Below are 19,732 nucleotides of genomic sequence, written 5' to 3'. Positions count from 1 at the left end.
ACTTATGTAATCATGACATACTACAATTCGATGGTTACTATTCTATCAAGAAATCACTGGAGTCATCTGAAGCGCATTCTCCGATACTTGAAAGGAACCATTCACCATGGTTTGATTTTTCGGAGGAACCAAGAAACGGAACCACTAGTAGGATACGCTGACGCTGACTGGGGCAACGATCCTGCCGACCGCCGTTCAGTATCAGGTAACGTCTTTCAAGTATTCGGCGGTACTGTTTCCTGGATGACCCGCAAGCAGAGCACCGTTGCATTATCATCTACCGAAGCGGAGTACGTTTCCCTCAGTCAGGCGGTATGTGAAGCAATCTGGCTAAGGAACCTCATACTGGAGCTCGGAATCACACTAGAACACCCTGTAGTTCTGTATGAAGATAACCAGTCGTGTATCTGCATTGCACAGGAGCCGCGAGACCACAAAAGAATGAAACACGTGGACATTCGCTATAATTTCATTCGTGAGAAGCTGCAAGATGGTACGTTCAAAATCAAGTACATTTCAACAACTGAACAGCTAGCGGACTTGTTCACCAAGGGACTGCCTCGTGGACAGGGCCCTGACAGCGCCATAGTAACAGCATGTATTCACTCGTAGCCAGCATAACTCGATTTCAAGCGGTGGGTCCAACTTGTCAACCGCATTAGCAACGGATCCAAGCCGTCAAAAGTGTAAACATTTGTAGTTTGTTTTCTACCAACAAGTTTGGTTGTCAAAGTTGGAACGGTTGGAACTACAAAGCCGCATAGCAAATCACTCGCCTCTGGTTAGGTCTCAAGGGGAACGAAAATATACCGGGCAAGCGACTGCCGGAAAGACCAATCTCGTCGCATCCAAGCTCCACGTCGCATCATTGGTCCACTGTATCGTCGTCTTCCTGCTTCCCGTTCTCCATGTTGTCCCTCGTGAGATCACCGGATTGCTGGCAGAATTCAGCTGGGTCTCAACCAGATTTCTGTGCCTCAGTTGGAGTCTGGTATTTACGGTATTTATCGTCGGAATCACCTGATGGCTAAATGGGTTTTGCGAATTTTGCTGGAGCTGAAGCGTTTCTTCCGACGAGCGTAATAGGCCTCGATACCTGTACCAGAGATCACCAGGTACATGGTAGGCCTCCCTTGCCCAGTAGAAATGCGGGTGGGAGTCTCCGATGCGTGTATGCAACGGATTTCAATTGGAGCGAAGCAGGTCCAGCGAAAGCAGGGAACCCCAGCTTAATTTCGGCCGATCTCGCAAAAATAGAGATCATAGAGCGGAACAACGACGGTATACTGTAGGAATTTTGGTTCTCCAATAGAGGAAATGAAAAGAACTAAACCCAAACTTGTCCATTTATCCCATCCCTCAAATGTTGATAACGGGAACGATAGAAAAAAAAATCTGATTGATTACATGCTGTCACTATGGCGCTGTCAGGGTCCTGAAAAAATCAGACAGATAAACTGTGTTTGCTGCGATGTAAAAGTTATGCTCTTTATGCTTTTTATGGTTTTTATGCTTTTGAAATTTAATGCTGGCTACGCAATAGAAGGCGGCGTATCAGCCCCCTGCTCGTGCACCTTTCGAGATGCTGAGATCCAAACTAGGATTGCACGGTTGAGCAGGGGTGTTGGATGGCAACCGACAATCTAGCGTAGCAACGTAGATAAACATATCGTAGTAGGCTTAGAATAATTTTAAATAAAATTTTCTCACTTCCACTGTAACACTAACCGAAACCAGACGTGTTTTACTGGCTCTGCCAATTCAATAGATTCAAGGTCGACGACGAGTGGTTGGCCAGTCTGCTGCTGATGGGGCTCCCCGAGGCGTATGAACCAATGATAATGGGCCTCAAGGCGTCCGGAAGAAGGATCACGGCGGATGAGGTGAAGGCCAAGATACTGCAAGACGTCAAGATTTCCGCCGGTAATGGCTCAAGTAAGCAAGATGGTGCGTTTTATTCCGAGCGGAGAGGATCGAAGTCGTCGTCCAACAAGGCCGGCGTGAAGTGCTACAAATGCAAGCGATTGGGGCACTACGCTGCGGAATGCCCGATAAAGGACGAGAAGAAAAGGAAGTCGAAATCCGACGCGCATGTTGCTTTCACCGTTAAAGAGTCTTCTAACAAGCGCGAGGTGAGTTGGATTTTTGATTCGGGTGCCACTTCGCACATGTGCAGCGGCGAGGTTACCCTTGAAGATGCGAAGAAGGTCCAGCAGCAAATCAGCGTGGCGAACAATGCTGTGTCGACGGTGAAGGCCGTTGGCAGCGTGAAGCTCGATGCGGATATCCGGGATGGCACGTGCAAGGTTACTTTGTTCAACGTTCTGAGCATCCCTGACCTGGCGCTCAACTTGATTTCCGTGAGTAAAATTTGCAACAATGGCTACACAGTCACGTTCATGAAGGATGCATGCGAGGTGCGTTCCGCTTCCAACGAGGTGGTGGTCATTGGACGAGCACGTGATGGTCTCTACAGGTTGAGCTTGGCCGGGAAACAAGTTTCATGCGCGGCAAAGGAAGAAAACGGCATGCTGTTGTGGCACCGACGGATGGGGCATTTGAATGTGCACAGCCTGAAGACGCTTTGGTCCATAGCAACGGGGATCGATTTTGATGAAGCAGAAGTGAAGCCCTGTGTTGCGTGTTTGCAAGGTAAGCATTTTCGTCACCCCTTCAAGAAAAGTGGAAATCGCGCAGGAGAAGTGTTGGAACTGGTCCATAGCGATTTGTGCGGCCCGATGGAGAATGCGTCGATCGGTGGCAGTCGTTATTTCCTAACGTTCATCGACGACAGCAGCCGCAAGATATTCGTCTATTTCCTGAAGTCGAAAAGGGAAGTACTGGAGTGTTTTCAAGACTTCAAATCGCTGGTGGAGAACCAAACCGGCAAACGGATCGAGCGCTTACGGACCGATAATGGCACAGAATACGTGAATGGCGAGATGGAGAAGTTTCTTCGTAGGTCCGGAATCCATCATGAGGTGACGGTGCCGTACAATCCGGAACAGAATGGTCTTGCTGAGCGGGCAAACCGTACCATAGTCGAACGGGCGCGATGTCTTTTGTTCGATGCCAATCTGGAGAAACGTTTTTGGACAGAAGCTGTTTCAACTGCTGTGTTCTTGATCAACCGATCACCGACGAAAGGTCTGCGAGTGACCCCGGAGGAGCGATTCAACGGTGTGCGGCCCTGCGCGTTTTCGGCGCCAAAGTGATGTGCCATGTGGCGAAAGCGAAGCGATTGAAGTGGGATCCGAAATCCGAAGCTGGCGTCTACGTTGGTTATTCCGAACGTTCGAAAGGTCTTCGAGTGTTCAACACAAGAACAGGCAAGGTGTTCGTGTCTCGGGACGTCGTCTTCCTGAGTGAAGCTAGCGGGGAAATGCCATGAAGCAGTCGGAACGTGTACCTGGAATGACGATGGAATTAGTGAGTGACGAAATCGTTGAAGGTAATGAAGTTGCTGGAACGCCAACGGTTTCCGGCGGTACCACCGATGAAGAGCCAGAGAACCCACTGGCGGATGACGATTTGGAAGACGAAACGGACTACGACAGTGCAAATGACACCATCGAGACAGTTCGAATGAATTCGCCTGCGCTCCCCTCGCAACAAGAAGAGCAGCAACATGCTGTCAGGCGCAGCGTGCGGGAGCGCCGTACCCCAGGCAAGTAGGGTGGGGCGGGGCAAGATGGGTCACCTAAGGATGGATCACCATAACTTTGTTAATACAAACCGTATTGGTTTGTATTTGTCCGCTACTCTTTAATACACTAGTTAGCTATGCTGAAAGTCGATAAAAAGTTAATTAAACGTAAAATATAATGTTAAACAAGCAGTTTTAAAAAGTGATCGATTTTGCGCCGTGAAAAAAAGGCGGGGCAAGATGGGTCACCTTTTAAGTAATTCACATTTTCTCATCGAAAAACATCAGAATATAAGATTTGTTCCACATTCATATATGTTCCATATCCATACTGAGTGAACAAGAGCTACTAGTAAACATTTTATAAATTTATTTGGAATATAAAAAACTTTACGATTTGAGTGGTCCTAAGGCGACTTGAAATTCGATGTTTTCACTAAAAAAATATCATAATTTTATGTTATAATTTTGAGCGTTCATTCCGCTTGATTGAAGTCATTCATGAGATAGTCTTGTAATAAAAAATAAATAACTTTTGAATGCTCCAAAAATACGTTCAAAATTGAAGGTGACCCAACTTGCCCCGCGGCCGTTTATATGGAGATTATATGGAATGTATCGCATAAGTAAGAAAAATGGTTAAAAACCATTTTATTTTTTATTTCCAATGAGAGTGAATAATTTTTCAATCAATGCTCCAAACTTTTGTATATTCATGCTGGTCATCTAACAAAATTATTAACATAATCAAAACATGAGCAATGCGCCCGAAAATGGCACTGACCCATCTTGCCCCGCGACCCATCTTGCCCCGCCCCACCCTACCTTAAATTTGATATGACCTATAGTGTACTTCCTGAAACGTTTGTTGCATACCATGTAATCGACGAGCATGGCCTTTTGTGACAACTTCATCCATTTGAGATGCCTGACTACGCCAGCTTCGACAACGAAGCTTAATAAGGCATTTATGAACATTGTAGAGGAGAATCCTAATCTCATTTGGATGTGCAACGAATGCGCGAAATTGATGAAGATGATGCGATTCAAATCAACCGTCACGTCACTCGGAAATGCAATTAACGCCATCACCGAAAAGCAAGAGACCGTGCATGCCGAAATACAAAAACAGCTGACCAAACAGGGTCAACAGATTGCCCAACTGTCTAGACGAATAGCTCTATCTTCTCCTTGTCGTCAAGATCCTGATCGTGTCCTTCGTGGACCCCCTCCGAAAAGGCGCCGCGACGATGATTCGGCCGGCAACAAGCCGCTCCTTGGGGGCATCAAGATCGCGGACACTAATGTTATCACCGTTCCTGAACCTGTTGAGTTCTGGGTGTTCTGGGTGTATCTCTCGCGGATTCATCCTAGCGTCCAACCAGATGCTATCGAAAAGTTGGTGAAAGATTGTTTGCAGAGCGAAGACAATGTCAAGGCTATTCCGCTTGTGAAAAAAGAAGTTGACACTAGCCGTTTGAACCTTATTTCGTACAAGGTCGGAGTTGACCCGAAGTTCCGTGACGCTGCATTGAATGTTGCAACGTGGCCTAAAGGAATCCTGTTTCGCGAATTCGAGGATCTGAGTGCAAAAAACTTGTGGCTGCCCCGTCAGAATACACCCACCCTCTTGGTCCCTCAAGAAACCGGAACACCATTTTCGACGCCGATTACCGATGTGGACCTAACGTGTTAACTCTAACGAATACACCATCCAGCAAACCAGAACGCACTGCCTGTCGCATTAGGGGAGCCCCTGATCCTCTCGACCCAGTCGCGCATGCAGTTTCCAGCCATCGGAGTCGTTCTGGTCCTGTTGTCGAGATTGGTGACGGGGTCTCCCAACCTTCTTCCCCAGGCAAGTATGCATTTATTAGTGACAGTTTGTCGCCTGATCGAACTCCGTGTTCCAGTGATTCCCCCGAACCTGTTGAGGATCTCAGCTCCGTCGGTCGAACCAACAGCGAGCAACTACCCTCCTCTCTCATCCAGCAACGTTTCAACTGCACCATCCCACTGACTCTACAGCCAGGACGCATCGTAGACAGTCTTTTGGAAGCCCCTGATTCCTCTAGCTCAGTCGCGTTCAATCCTGCCAGCGTTCATCACAGCCGCCCTGGTCCTGCAGCTAGATGTGGATTAGGGGTCTTCCGAGCTGCGACCTCCGGCAAGTACTGTGGACCCTGCTAACTCCAATCCCGACGACGATGATCAGCTCTCCTTTCTCGGCTACCCGGAACGCACCGTAGAAAGCCTCATGGAAGCCCTCAATCCCTCCGACCCAGTCCTGCCATGCGCTGCCCTCGTTCATCATAGTCGTTCCGGTCCTGTGGTCGGATGCGGCGAGAGGGTCTTCCAACAACCTGACTACGGCGAGTATCCTTGTCTATCAGAAAGTTACCAGTCACTGGCTACTGTACAAACAACTTCCAGGACACCCGGAGATGCTGCTACGACGCGAAAAGAGGACATGGTTGTGTACTACATACCAGAATGTCGGCGGCTTGAATACAAGTGTCGAAGATTACCGCTTGGCCGTTTCGGACGGCTGCTACGACATTATTGTGCTCATCGAGACCTGGCTGGACTCTCGTACGCTTTCAAGTCAAGTATTCGGATCCGACTATGAGGTGTTTCGCTGCGATCGCAACTCTAATAATAGCAGTAAATCTTCCGGAGGTGGCGTGCTGGTAGCTGTTCGTTCCGGATTGAAGGCCAAAGCGATCGTCAACGACTCCTGGACCTGCTTGGAGCAAGTATGGATCTCCGTCAAGATGATCGACCGTACATTATTTCTATGCTCGCTGTACATACCTCCTGATAGGGTTCGGGACACTGAACTTATCGAAACTCACTGCCAGTCTGTGTTCACCATTCTGGATACCGCCCTTCCTACTGACGATGTCCTTGTAGTGGGCGACTTCAATCTTGCTGGAATCTCTTGGAGGCCATCACATAGCGGCTTCCTCTGTGTCGATTCGGAACACTCGCAGCTTCATTCTGGCGCAATAAGCATTTTAGACAGTTATAGCGCAGCTACGCTCACTCAATTCAATCACGTGTTGAATGAAAATGGACGAACCTTGGATCTATGTTTCGTGAGCACTCGAGATCAGGCACCTTACACTGCAGTGGCACCCTGTGCGCTGGTCAAAGACGTTCCTCATCATCCTCCCTTGATTATCAACGTGGAAAATTCGCTTGTCCATGACTTCGAAGATGCCGTTGCCTCCGTATCTTACGACTTCCGGAGGGCCGATCATCGTAGCATTGCTGAGGTGTTGACAAGTATTGACTGGGAACACGTTCTCGACCCGGGCGATGTTGAGACAGCCGCACTCACCTTTTCAAATATCCTGGCATACGTCGTAGACAGGCACGTCCCTAAAAGGATACAAAGCAAAGCTTCTCGGTCTCCCTGGCAGACCAGCGAACTACGAAAGATGAAGACGATTAAGAGAGCAGCCCTGAGACAGCTCACCAAACACCGCACGCTTGCTCTGAGAAACCACTACGTGAGGCTCAACCATGAATACCAGCGAACCAGTCGCCAATGCTTCTAAAGGTACCAGCGTGATATTCAGCTCAAATTCAAATCTCATCCGAAATCTTTCTGGAAGTATGTCAACCAACAACGTAAGGAATCCGGACTTCCCGCAACAATGCAGTGGAATGGAGTATCAGCTTCCACTCCTCGGGACATTTGTCGGTTGTTTGCCGAGAAATTTGCTAGCGTGTTCAATGAAGAGAGCTTAAACGCCGACGAAGTTTCTATCGCCGCTAGAAATGTTCCTCCAAATGGCCAAATGTTCAGTTCCATTCATGTCAACGATGGTATGATCTCCAGGGCCGCATCGCAACTCAAATCATCCAAAAGTCCTGGACCGGACGGCATTCCATCGGCATTCCTAAAAAAACACATCTCCTGTTTACTAGATCCACTTCAACGCCTCTACCGCATGTCACTCTCCAGCGGCGTATTCCCTTCCTGCTGGAAACTCGCTCATATGTATCCTGTACACAAAAAAGGAAGCAAACGTGACGTGGATAACTATCGTGGAATTACTTCATTGACTGCCATCTCCAAGCTGTTCGAGCTCATCATCATGGAGCCTTTGCTCTCACATTGCAAACATGTTTTGAGCCCTGACCAACACGGGTTCACTGCTGGTCGCTCCACTTCCACGAATCTGCTTTGCCTCACTTCACACATCACTCAGAGTATGATCGAACGTGCTCAGACCGATGTTATCTACACTGACTTGTCAGCAGCCTTCGACAAGCTGAACCACGCCATTGCGATCGCAAAACTCGATAGGTACGGCATTGGCGGGAGTCTCCTAGCTTGGTTCCGCTCATATCTAACCGACCGTCAGCTGATTGTGACCATAGGTGACTGCAAATCGAACTGCTTTAACGCTACCTCCGGCATACCACAAGGAAGTCATCTTGGTCCATTAATCTTCCTGCTCTATTTTAACGACGTCAATTTCGTGATTGAAGGCCCTCGGTTGTCGTATGCCGATGACATGAAGATCTTTCTTCGGAATCACTCAACTGATGATTGCGTCTTCTTGCAACAGCAGGTCACGCGTTTTGCTAACTGGTGCTCATTGAACCGAATGATTGTAAATCCAACGAAGTGCTCTATTATTACGTTCTCACGAAAGTAGCAGCCGATTATCTTCGTATACAGCATGCTAGGCACAGCTCTCGAACGTGTGCACCATGTCAAGGACTTGGGAGTCATTTTGGATTCGACGTTGACATTTAGGCAACATATCTCGTACATTGTAGAAAAATCGTCCAAGACCCTAGGGTTCATCTTCAGAATAGCCAAAAACTTTTCTGATGTCTATTGCCTGAAATCTTTGTACTGCTCCCTCGTGCGCTCTACGTTAGAGTACTGCTCTACAGTTTGGAGTCCCGGGTACAACAATGGCGTCGAGAGGATTGAATCTGTCCAGCGACGCTTTCTCCGGTTTGCTGTACGACGGCTGCCTTGGAGAGACCCGTTCCGATTACCCAGTTACGAGAGCAGATGCCAACTGATCGATCTAGATCTACTGCGTACAAGGAGGGATGCCGCCAGAGCATTGACGATCGCTGATACGTTACAGGGACGAATAGATTGCGGAGCGTTGCTGGAACAAATCGACGTAAATGTCCAGCCGCGATCACTCCGCAATAGCATCATGCTGAGACTACCACTTCGACGAACTAACTATGGACTACATGGAGCTTTTGGGGGCTTGATGCGCGTTTTCAATAGGGTGGCGTCCTAGGGGCAAGACAGATACAGCGAGAGTAACTCTGTTATCGAAGTGTTGCTCAGAATTCCTCTGGATAGCTCTGGATCACTCTGGTTTGCCCGAAAAGTTGCCTGATACCAGTGAAAAATCGAGCAGTCTTGCCCGATTTCTCGCTTCGTATCGACGTTTCTGAATGGATTCGAGCGAAAATAGTTACTCAGGATTGCTCAGAGTTGCTCCGGATTGCACAGTGTCTCGCCCCTAGGTGGCGTCATTCTTCGACTTCCACTTGACACGCAACGCACTACGTCGTAGTTTTTTTTGTCTTTTTTTAGCAACAGAAATAACTGACGAATTCATTGTTATGTACCTTAGTTTAAGTTTCAATACCTTGACTGCGCTATTATGTTCCAACTTGTTTGTGTTTGACCTTTGAATTTGTTTTCTAATATTATTGTTATCATAATTATTATTATTATTTTTAAACCATCATTGGGGCTCTAGTAAGCCTGTTGATGTAGATCAAATAAATAAATAAATAAATAGAGCATGAACGAGCAACCGATCCACAATCGGTCCACGAGGCAATGGACGACGACGATCGTGAGCTGTGGCGTGAGGCCATGGAGGCTGAGATGCAAGCGTTGAAGACCAACAAAACGTGGAAGTTAACGGAACTACGGATTAGCAAACTAATATTCTAGGGCTTACTGGTCCAAGTGGTCTACTTTCAACTGCCGAATCTGAATATCAAATTAAATAAAAATAATTTTCGAGTTTTGGCCACCTGAATCTCTTTAGTGCTGTGGGAGATTGTGTCTCCTGGAAGCGTGTTGCAGTGGTGCTTAGTTGTTGCTTCTCTCATGTTCCGAACCGCGTGGCACCACAGTACAGGCAAATCACCGTGTCCAAAACCACACTGAGCTCAATTTCCGTCACCAAGTATGTAACTTTTCTTCCGAGTTTTAGAAATTTATTACCAATAATTTATTGAAAGCTATAATTTAATACAAACGCATTTACAAATATAATTTTAAATTCTAACAATTTGAACGCGTCCTGCTTGCGCAAGAAAATTTTTACTTCTAATCCAACATGCAAATTTGAACCTGCTTGCTGCGATTGCGGCTCGCGCGGTTTGTTAGGTGCCACGGCAACCCGTTCACGTGGTCGCGACGGTTGGGTCGACGTCGAGCGTCGGCACTCGGCAGTGCCCGAGCAAAAATATTCGCGCTGCTTATAGTGTTCGTAACACTGGTGGTAGTGTAGTGTTCGTGCCATGGTACAACTTGTCAAGAAAATGATTTCAGTGCTGTTGCGATTAACTTTTACACGTGCTTTTACAAAGCGTCTGATTTTATTGAAAGCTAATTACAAACTGAAAATTACAGAATGAAAATTCCGTTGCTATGGATACTGGTTCTGCATGACTACTTTGATAGGGAATACAATTCAAATTCAAATATGCTATAAGATTTATGGCTGGTTGTGGTATCTGCTTAATATTATGGTTTGGTAACATCTCCCTCCTAAGAGAGAACGAAGTCTTGAAGATGTCGTGGAAGCCTGATAGTTCTGGTTGGCCTCGGTACCAACGGTGTAGAACTGCTGGAAGGTCCAGGTCGGCTGACGGATTCATTTCGCTCATCAGGAAGGTCAGGTAGCTCTTGTGCTGACAAGAACGACGAATCTTCCGCAACCATCAGTGGTGCTAGCGGTTCCACGGGTGGCATTGCATTTGGTGTGATTCCAAAATCGTTCAACAAAACAAATAACGGTAGCTCAATTTCCGCTTCTTCTTGTTTTCCAGAATCGTTGCTTCGGATTTGATCGATGTGCGACCGAATCAGTCGCTTCCGTCCAGAGGGTGCGTCGAGAAGTACGTTGTAGTGTACATTCCCAATCGCCTCGATCACAACTCCGGACTGCCACTTCCAGCTGGTGTTATTCCTGTGAACCTTCACAAGAACAGTTGCTCCAGCAGAAAATCGTCGCGTTCGGGAAGGTCCGGCTGCTGCCGGTGGATGTGGAGTTGAAACAGAAGGCTTGAGCAGATCCAACGTAGTCCGCATGCGCCTGCCATTCAGGATCTCGGAAGGGGACTTACCCTCGAGCAGGTTGGATGGAGTTGCTCGATAGACCTGCAGAAACGTTTGGAGAGCGGCAGATGCTGGTAATCCTTCTCCCTCCTGGATTTTGCGGAGTGACCTCTTGAGCGTGTCGACGAACCTTTCCGCTTGCCCGTTCGACTGGGGATGGAACGGTGCGGTGCGGAGGTGGATGATGCCCAAGTTCTCGCAGAAGGAACGGAATTCGTAGCCGGTGAACTGCGTTCCGTTGTCGGACACAATCACTTTCGGTATGCCGAATCTGGCAAAAGCCTCTTGAAGGAAACCAATCGTTGTAGAAGCAGTTGTCGATTTCGTCAGGAAAATCTCCGGCCACTTGGAAAACGAGTCGACCACAACCAGATAACTGAACCCGTTTGTCGGTCCAGCGTAGTCGACATGAATGCGCTCCCAAGGTCCTTCAGCGCTCTGCCACGGATGTGGCTCTGCTTGTGGTGGAGATTTCTGCGCATTTGCACAGCTGGAACAGTTGCGAACGTACTCACCGATGTCGTCGTCAAAGTTCGGCCAGTAGATACTACCCCGAGCGATGGCCTTGACTCGCTCGATGCCGGGATGACCTCGGTGTAGTTGCTTCAGCAGCTTTTTCCGGAAGCACTCCGGAATTACCAGTCGTTCCATCATCATCACGCAGCCTTGAACTACTGATAATGACTCCCGCCGGTGGAAGAACGATTGTAGCGCCGAATCGTGAATAGATTTTCCGCTTTTCGGCCACCCAGTTTTGATGAACCGGACGAGCTGCTGCATCGATGGGTCCTCCGACGTGGCTTGTTTGACCATTTGGAACGTGATTGGCAACTGCTCGAGGTTACTGTCCAGAACGCATTGAAGATCAGGCTCAACGTTGAGGCTTGCTACCACGAATTCTTCCTCTGGACGTTCGTGGTTACTGATGAGCCGCGATAGTACATCCGCGTACCCGAAATTGTTGGTCGATACGAACTCGATGTCGAAATCGTACCCGAGCAGTGTGAGCGCCCATCGCTTCAGCCGGTTGGCCGTGTGAATGGGAATGCCTTTCTTCGACTCGAAGACTTTCACGAGTGGCTGATGGTCAGTCTGCAGCTTGAACCTTCGTCCCAACAGCATGCGGTGGAACTTGGTGACAGCAAAGACCAGAGCGAGCGCCTCTTTTTCAATTTGCCCGTAGTTTTGCTCTGCCGACGACAGCGTCTTGGAAGCATGAGCAATTGCCTTGATTCGTCCGTCTGGGAAGCGATGCATGATGACCGCCCCTATGCCGGTTTTGGATGCATCACCCGCCACGATAATCTCGAGCGAAGGGTCGTAGTGGGTGAGGAGCAGGTCCGACTGCAGAATGCGCTTGATGTCGGTGAAAGCTTGCTGGCATTCGGCGCTCCAGACAAACTTTGCGTCCTTCTTCAAAAGTTGGTCTAGTGGCCTTCGAAGTTGGTGCATTTCACGGATGAATTTTCCGTAAAAGTTGACCGCCCCCAGGAATGATCGCAGGGTGGAAACATCAGTGGGACGCGGCATCGAAGATATGGCTGCTGTCTTCTCTGGATCTGGACGTAGTCCGTTCTCGTCCACTATGTGCCCCAGGTACTTGATTTCGTCCTGGTAGAAATGGCACTTTTCCAGCTTCAAGCGGAAACCGTACTCCTGTAGACGGTTGAAGAGAGTGCACAGCGTCTCATAGTGCTGCTCCTTGGTCTTGCTGAACAGGATGAAATCGTCCAGGAACACTTCGACGCCTTCAATCCCAGCGATCATGGTGTGCATCAGCTGCTGGAATGCACCGGGTGCTGACTTGACACCAGGAGCCAGCCTGTTGAAATGGAAGAGGCCCCGGTGTGTGTTGATGGTGAGCAGCCGCTTTGATGCTTCATCGACTTCTACCTGGAGGTAGGCATCCGACAGGTCGATGATGCTGAACACCTTGCTTCCGGCCAACTTCGAGAAGATGTCGTCCGGTGTTGGGAGAGGAAAGTTGTGTGCTTCCAGCATTGCGTTCAGCCCGGTCGAATAGTCGGCGCAAATTCGAATTTTACCACCAGGCTTCCGAACCGCAACGATCGGTGCTGCCCAGTCGGAGTATTCTACTGGCGAGATGATACCCAACTGCTGCAGACGTTCGAGCTCCGCATCGACCAAAGGAATGGCGTTGTACGGTACCGGGCGTTTGGGTCGGAAAACCGGCCTGGCATCTGGTTTCAGGTGGAGGCTGACTTGAGCTTTCTGGCAGTGCCCAAGAGTGTCCTGAAAAACTTCGGGGAACCGCATGAGGAAGTGCTTTCCAGAAAAGGAGTTAGAATTGGATTGATTCACCTGATTGACAAACGATGACAATGGCTTCGTCCACATGTCGAAGAGGTCCATCCACTCCGAGCCGAACAGGTGGAGTCCCTTGACCGACGTGACTCGGCACAGCCCAGGCTTGATGACGTCGTTGACACCTACGAGGCAGGTGAATTCCCCCAGCAGAGGAAGAGGGTCTCTGGATGCGGAGAGTGCTTCGCAGGTCGATGGCTTGAGTGATGGCGATCCAACCTTTCTCCAGGTCTCTTCACTGATGATGGTGATTGGTGACCCGCTGTCAAGCTGCAGTGTGGCTTGACGACCGTTGAGCGTTGTCGTGACGAACCGGGTGAGTGCACCGGTGTGGCTTACCGTGTGGACGATGTTGGCTTGGTACTTGGTCTTCTTCTGGTGCTTCTTACCCTTCTTCTGGTTGGAGTTGTCACCAGCGGTCGGGCTTGATGGCTTGGTGAAGCAACCGCAGTACCCCTCCTTATGTCCCATGCGGTTGCATGATTTGCAGAGGTGGCTGCTAGTGGTGTGCCGAGACCAGATTTATCGATATAATCGATATCGGTTTACCCAATTATCGATATCGAAACGATATCGGTTTCCAATTATCGATATCGAATCCGATATCCGATAATGAATGAAATATGACATTTTATTCTAAAATGTAGTAATTATATACATTTTACGGTTTCTGTTTCGCTGATGACTTTTTAAAGTGAAAATATTAACTTTTGAAGCCATTTCAAAGACAAATGCTGAGAAGAGACTGACATGGCATTTCCAGTTATTAATTTTCTTGTAGCCTTGATGCAACAGCGGGAAGCCATGTTTATTAACCCTCGAGCGATCGCGCTGTTGTATTTTGTACAACACGTTGAAAAAATCTCGCTTTTTGTACTCAGCGTTAGCGTGGTGCTGACGCAGGTAGCCAACCGCGCAAGCACATAACATAAGTGGAACTCCATGGTCAGAGCGAAGGAAAAAGTTGTATCCTTTTCCAGCACGCGAAACTGTTATATCTATATATATAAAAATGAGTTTGAAGTTTCTTTGAGGCAACAAAACTCAAGAACGGGTGGACCGATCAGCATAAGTCTTGCATGGTTCGATTCGTATTCGTGGTGGCTGTGTTTATATGTTCAAAAAGTTACAAAAATGAACTGAAAAATGTAAGAAAATTGATAAAGTGCTGATTTTTTATAAGCTGGGAAGGAAATCAACACGATCGAAATGAAACCAATCTAGAGTGCGGTGCTATTTTGAGCTCAACAGTTGTCAAACCACCACAAGACGGCAAGACAAAGTTTGCCGGGACAGCTAGTCTTTCATAAAAGGCGTCGAACTGTCACTTATTTTGGTAAACAAAAAACATCTGATCCAACCAGTATTCCAGTTTTGGCAAAGAATACAGGAACGAAGATTGGCATCTGAGATATGCGCAAAACTAGCTGCTGGAAATCCACTTATTCATGTTGTTATAAATTCATGGAAATCTTCGAAATAAAATATCCACGCTTCACATATCGATCTCCCTTTATATTTAAAGCCATAAAACGTACTTTCGACTTGAGTTTACAAAGTTTTATTACAATTTATGCTCTGTTTTAGATTTCCACGTGCTGCCAGTCTAGATCTATGAGGTCTTTGTTTTACTTCACAGCAATGAAAAATGGTATACATGCTGAAAAATAGTATGGCAATAATGTTATAATGCGTTTGACATTTCGGTGCCCTGTATACCAGCGTACGAACTCGGAAAGGCATCAACTTTTTGAGCCAGAGTTCCACTTATGTTATGTGGCGCAAGTTACGGAAGGTTAATACTCTCAATACAGATTTCTTAATTGCTCTACTCTTCCCTTGTTGACCCTTAAGTAAATAATATTGTCACTTCGCCACTATATCGAACGTCGCACAATTCGCGACGTTTTTGGAAGTAGTGTGCATCTATCTCCTCTCCTTGTCATCAGCAACAAAGCGCAGGAGTCCCAAAAAAGTGGCGACCCTTTTGGAAAAAGAAACATGCAATTTTTGATTGATTGTCTTTCTTGATTCCAACCGAATAGACAATATGCCGTTAAACCTTACGTTGAACTATCCATTCGTAATAACTCCACTGAAACGTCAGCTGATTTCCTAAATCAGCGAGACTTGAAAATTTTCTCTTGCTGCAAACTTATGCCGTTTTTCTTTATTATCCAGTTCCAACCTGGGTTGAAACTGGATCAGATCACAGTTTCAACCCCAACCCGACTTCGGTTTCGTTTGTACTAAAGTTTGTTTGACGTTGTTTGTTTACACATTTTCCGCCAATCCAGTTCCAACCCAGGTTAAAAAAGAAAAACGGCATTAGTTGGCTAAATAGCACTGATGGACTGTCCGATATCGCGCGGAGAATATCGTCGATATCGGATTTTAAATTATCGGATATCGTATCGATAATTTGAACCCGATAATTATCGATAATATCGGATTTATCGATACAGTAGACGTTCGATAAGTGCAACATGTTTACGTTTCAGTTACCGAATGAAATTCGCTAACTGCAACGACTGACAGCCGTCAAACAGTTGTCAAATGCTGTTGGACGCAGCCAGAATGCACTCAAAAACATCGCAATGCAGCTGCAGTGCATCCGAAAAACATCGCAACTCGATTGACGTTTTGTTTTTGACAGATAGCGGTGCGATAACTGCAAAATTGTTGCACTTAGCGGACTTGCAGTTAAAAAGCATTGCAGTTAAACCGTTTGCACCGAGCGAACGTCTACTGTATCGGCACACCCCTAGTGGCTGCTGTATGTGCACTCCTTGACAAAATGCATCTGTCCGCATTGCCAGCAGGGCGTCTTCGGGGATTTGGCTTCCGGCTTGAACGAGGGCCTCGGAGCGTCGCTCGATCTCTTCTTCTCGCTGACGGCGTGAACTGCTGCTTTCGAGCTGGCTGGATGCTCAATCAAGCTGGTGTCCGCCTTCAGATTAACGAGCTGCTGGAACTCGTCGATGAGAGTTTGAAGAGTCACTGGTGCGTCCGGTCTCTCATGCTCCATCCGGGTGAGCAATCGCGCTCGAATGTCCGCATGCTTGGATGCCTTCAGTCCGGTGACGAAAACCAGACATTTAAACTGATCGATGGTCAGGTTCGCAAAATCGAAGTCTTCGCACGCTCGATTGACTCGTCCGCCGTACGTGATGATGTCGTCACCCTCACTTTTTGATAGTTGAAGGCACTGGAACCGCCGGCGAAAAAGTGAGGTTTGCTCACCGAAAATTTTTTTCAGCGTGCTCACCGTGTCGTCGAACGTGACATCCCTCGGCAGCCGCGGAAGGATGTAGTTAAGATACCGGCTGTGGGAGGTGGTATCCAACTTTCGCAGCAGCAGACGAACTTTGGCTGCGTCGTCCAAATGGCGTGCGTCGCTTTCGAAAAGGTCCGTGTAGCGTGCGAACCACTTCTCGAATGTGACGCCATTTTCTGGGTCGAAAACGAACTCGCTGATGTTCGAGGAGAGCGCTTCCAGCGTGTGTTCCGGATTCTGCTGATTCGGAGCTGCAATCCGCTGCAGAAGCTGGGTGATGTGGAAAATCGCCGTTTGGATGTCCTCGATCGGCTGTCCAGCTGGTTCTCCTCCTGCGCAAGCCATTTTGGATGATTCGGTGCTGCTGTGGGCTTCGATTTTCGTCTTTTTATTTAAAACCTCGCCGCCAAAAACTGTTGCGATTAACTTTTACACGTGCTTTTACAAAGCGTCTGATTTTATTGAAAGCTAATTACAAACTGAAAATTACAGAATGAAAATTCCGTTGCTATGGATACTGCAGAACCACATGACTACTTTGATAGGGAATACAATTCAAATTCAAATATGCTATAAGATTTATGGCTGGTTGTGGTATCTGCTTAATATTATGGTTTGGTAACAAGTGCTATCTTGATGGAAGACAATAATCAGTATGGAACTAATTTCAAGATAATTGTATCATTGGATCTGTACATGTTGATGATATTACAGCCGAGTCCAAGGAATTTCGGATCACATCAACGCGTTTGTTTAGCCCCAACCACGTGTTTGCAATATTATAAAAAATCGACTTATAAGTACTTACACACCATCTAGTGCACATGCCTCATTGCTTGGTAAATGCATCTCCTTCCCGGTACGCCAAACTACCTCGTATCCGTTTGCCCTTGAGTGCCATTCCGTAGGGAAGCAGGGCCGGCTGCCGGACGAAAATGCCCCTCCGCTCCGGGGTCCAGGCACGGAACACCGCTTCCGATTCGGCCGGCAGGTTGATGGCAATCCATCCGGCCGACGATAGGACCACATCGGCCACGGATACGTGCTTCTCCTCGCCGTACAGGAGTATGTCCGGTGCGGCTTGCAGCGGGGGCCACTTGGCCAACCGTTCCGGGTCGGCTCGTGGCACGCGGAGGTACTCCGTGCCCAGGAGACTCCGGTAGACTTCATCCGCGTTGACGGTGTCGCAGATCAGCGTTGGGAGGTTCGGGGAAGCGTACAGGAGAACGCGGGTCGACTCGGGACCTTCGATGTAGTCTAGGCGACCGAGACCGGCTAGGAATAGGGTCAGTCCGGTCTTCATGAGGTAGGCTCTCGGGCGGATCATTTGCTTCGGTAGGGTTAGGAGAAGTTCGTCGGTGGTCAGGAGATTCGTGATCTGTTCCGGTTGGACCACTCCGGGGGTATCGTAGCACCATTTGCTGTTGATGAAGTCCTCGCTTTTCTCGTTCAGGGTCAGGATGGGCGCCGCACCGCCGCCCCTTTGCGCTACCGAGAAGTGATCGAAGCCCTCGGACTTTTCCGGGGCGAAGGTTTGACCGATGTGTCCGATGAGGGTGGCAAACTGAGGAGATCCGGTGTTCCGGGCTTGGTGCTTGCGAAGTTTCTCCTCTTCGATGAGGATGGCTCGTTCGGACTGGAGGCGCTTCGAACGAAGATACAGACGGTAGTCGGAAGGTCTCAGGATGGGGAATTTCAGCATTTTGAGGGTAGTTCCGGGCCAGGGACAGGCCGTTGCCCGTTGGACCAAGTCGGAAGCTTTAACTTTGCAAAGATCCGATCGGAGCAGCGCGTTGAAGAGCGAACTCTTGCCAACGTTGGTGCAGCCGACCAGGTAGACATCGCCGCGAGTTCCCCAAACGTTGTGGATCTTGGTGATGAGCTGTTCGACTCCGTAACCGGTGGTAGCCGAGATGAGGGAAACGTGCTTGATGTTGTTCTTGGTGAAGCCGGCATCCAGGAAGGTTTTGGTCAGATTGTTGCGTATGTTGTCCAGGTAGCCCGGGCAGTCGCGTGGAATTAGGTCCACTTTGTTTCCGACGACGATGATCGATCGGCTTGGGCCAAGAATTTCCGATAGGCCTGGCCAGATGGAGCACGGGAAGTCCAGGAGGTCGACCTAAAAAAAAAACGTCAGAGCGTGAGCGGAAAACATTTGAAGAATGCCCTTAGAATCTTACCAGTAGCAACACCAGCGCTTTCTTGTCCCGAATCGACGATATCATCTCGACGTAATCGTCCGGCGACACCGTCACGTTGATGGCCGTGTTGTAATTCTTCAGAAAGTGGCACCGCTGACAAATGCTGATCTGCAACTGTTGCTTCGTCCGTCCCTTGTACAGCTGACTGGGCAGATAGCCGGGAATGCTCGGTTCGGCGCACTGCAACAACGCTCCGCAACCACCGCACGGAATGTTCGAAACCGGTTCCCGCGGATCCGGTGTCCCATAGAACGACTTCCGATCGTCGTCTTCATCCTCATCGTAGTACTCGTAGTCGGACATCCATTCGCCCGTTGTCGGGGCCACATCTTCGGGGATCTCCTCGCGGGGTGCCCTCTCGACCTTCCGCACTAGCTTCTGGTAGGGGAAATAGTCAACCACCTCTTCGGATTCCTCGGCGTCCACGGGGGACGGTTCCTGCAGCCGTTCGCCATACAACTGCTCCAGAGCGATCGGGAAGGGACGAGCCCGGATCTGGTGCGTGGCATGATCACGCCGAGCCTTTTCCATCCGCGACTCTATGATCTTATTGCGCCGGTAGCCCAGCTTCAGTGTGTTGTCCTCCACAAACGAGCTGTAGCGGATTTTGTCCTTGAGCTGCTCGAACAGCTCCTCCGACGAGCTGGCTTCGAACTTCCCGCTGGTGGAGGAACATTGCCGTACCAATAGCACTGAACGATGGAACGATTTCCTCACGTGGTTTATGGAATATTGTAAACTTTTCACAGAATTTCGTAACATTTTACGCACTTGAATCTATACCGTTTCGACTGATAAGACTGCGACGAAGCGCGAAGCGAACGCCGGTGAACTAAAAATATCACGCTGAATGTTTTTCGTGCTTTCTGTTGTGATTCCACGATTCGCGTGATTCGGTAGCGCACGTGTTCCAAAAACATCGCATGTGGCTG

At 48.5% G+C, this 19,732-nt stretch overlaps 4 protein-coding genes across 4 annotated transcripts; 1 reads left to right on the top strand and 3 right to left on the bottom strand.

Annotated features, from left to right (window-relative positions):
- Positions 1 to 4,580: 4,580 nt before the first annotated feature.
- LOC134284986 (uncharacterized) lies at positions 4,581 to 9,415 on the top strand. Its single transcript, XM_062844737.1, has 2 exons — positions 4,581 to 8,919; positions 9,164 to 9,415. Exon 1 carries the CDS (start codon positions 6,091 to 6,093, stop codon positions 7,207 to 7,209), a length of 1,119 nt encoding a protein of 372 aa, XP_062700721.1. The 5' UTR covers positions 4,581 to 6,090; the 3' UTR covers positions 7,210 to 8,919; positions 9,164 to 9,415.
- Positions 9,416 to 10,427: 1,012 nt separating this feature from the next.
- Positions 10,428 to 13,793, bottom strand: LOC134288522 (uncharacterized protein K02A2.6-like). The gene has a single exon (XM_062853611.1). The coding sequence runs from the start codon at positions 13,791 to 13,793 to the stop codon at positions 10,428 to 10,430; it is 3,366 nt and encodes a 1,121-aa protein (XP_062709595.1).
- Positions 13,794 to 16,086: 2,293 nt separating this feature from the next.
- LOC109413718 (uncharacterized protein K02A2.6-like) lies at positions 16,087 to 16,944 on the bottom strand. The gene has a single exon (XM_019687454.2). It carries the CDS (start codon positions 16,942 to 16,944, stop codon positions 16,087 to 16,089), a length of 858 nt encoding a protein of 285 aa, XP_019542999.2.
- A 330-nt stretch (positions 16,945 to 17,274) lies between these two features.
- LOC109401932 (nitric oxide-associated protein 1) lies at positions 17,275 to 19,718 on the bottom strand. Its single transcript, XM_019674559.3, has 2 exons — positions 18,780 to 19,718; positions 17,275 to 18,718 (listed from the first exon to the last, which is right to left on the bottom strand). Exons 1-2 carry the CDS (start codon positions 19,560 to 19,562, stop codon positions 17,429 to 17,431), a joined length of 2,073 nt encoding a protein of 690 aa, XP_019530104.3. The 5' UTR covers positions 19,563 to 19,718; the 3' UTR covers positions 17,275 to 17,428.
- Between the last annotated feature and the right edge of the window lie 14 nt (positions 19,719 to 19,732).

Source organism: Aedes albopictus, chromosome 1, assembly GCF_035046485.1.
Source record: "Aedes albopictus strain Foshan chromosome 1, AalbF5, whole genome shotgun sequence".
Taxonomy (NCBI): domain Eukaryota; kingdom Metazoa; phylum Arthropoda; class Insecta; order Diptera; family Culicidae; genus Aedes; species Aedes albopictus.
This window is presented reverse-complemented; position numbering and strand designations above follow the sequence as displayed.

Bases quoted from the DNA above. Each gene is read 5' to 3' on its own strand.
- LOC109413718 (XM_019687454.2), bottom strand. From the start codon at position 16,944: ATGGCTTGCGCAGGAGGAGAACCAGCTGGACAGCCGATCGAGGACATC.
- LOC134284986 (XM_062844737.1), top strand. From the start codon at position 6,091: ATGCTGCTACGACGCGAAAAGAGGACATGGTTGTGTACTACATACCAG.
- LOC134288522 (XM_062853611.1), bottom strand. From the start codon at position 13,793: ATGGGACATAAGGAGGGGTACTGCGGTTGCTTCACCAAGCCATCAAGC.
- LOC109401932 (XM_019674559.3), bottom strand. From the start codon at position 19,562: ATGTTACGAAATTCTGTGAAAAGTTTACAATATTCCATAAACCACGTG. The intron at 18,719-18,779 runs GTAAGATTCTAA...TTTTTTTTTTAG, and splicing joins AAGCGCTGGTGTTGCTACTG to GTCGACCTCCTGGACTTCCC.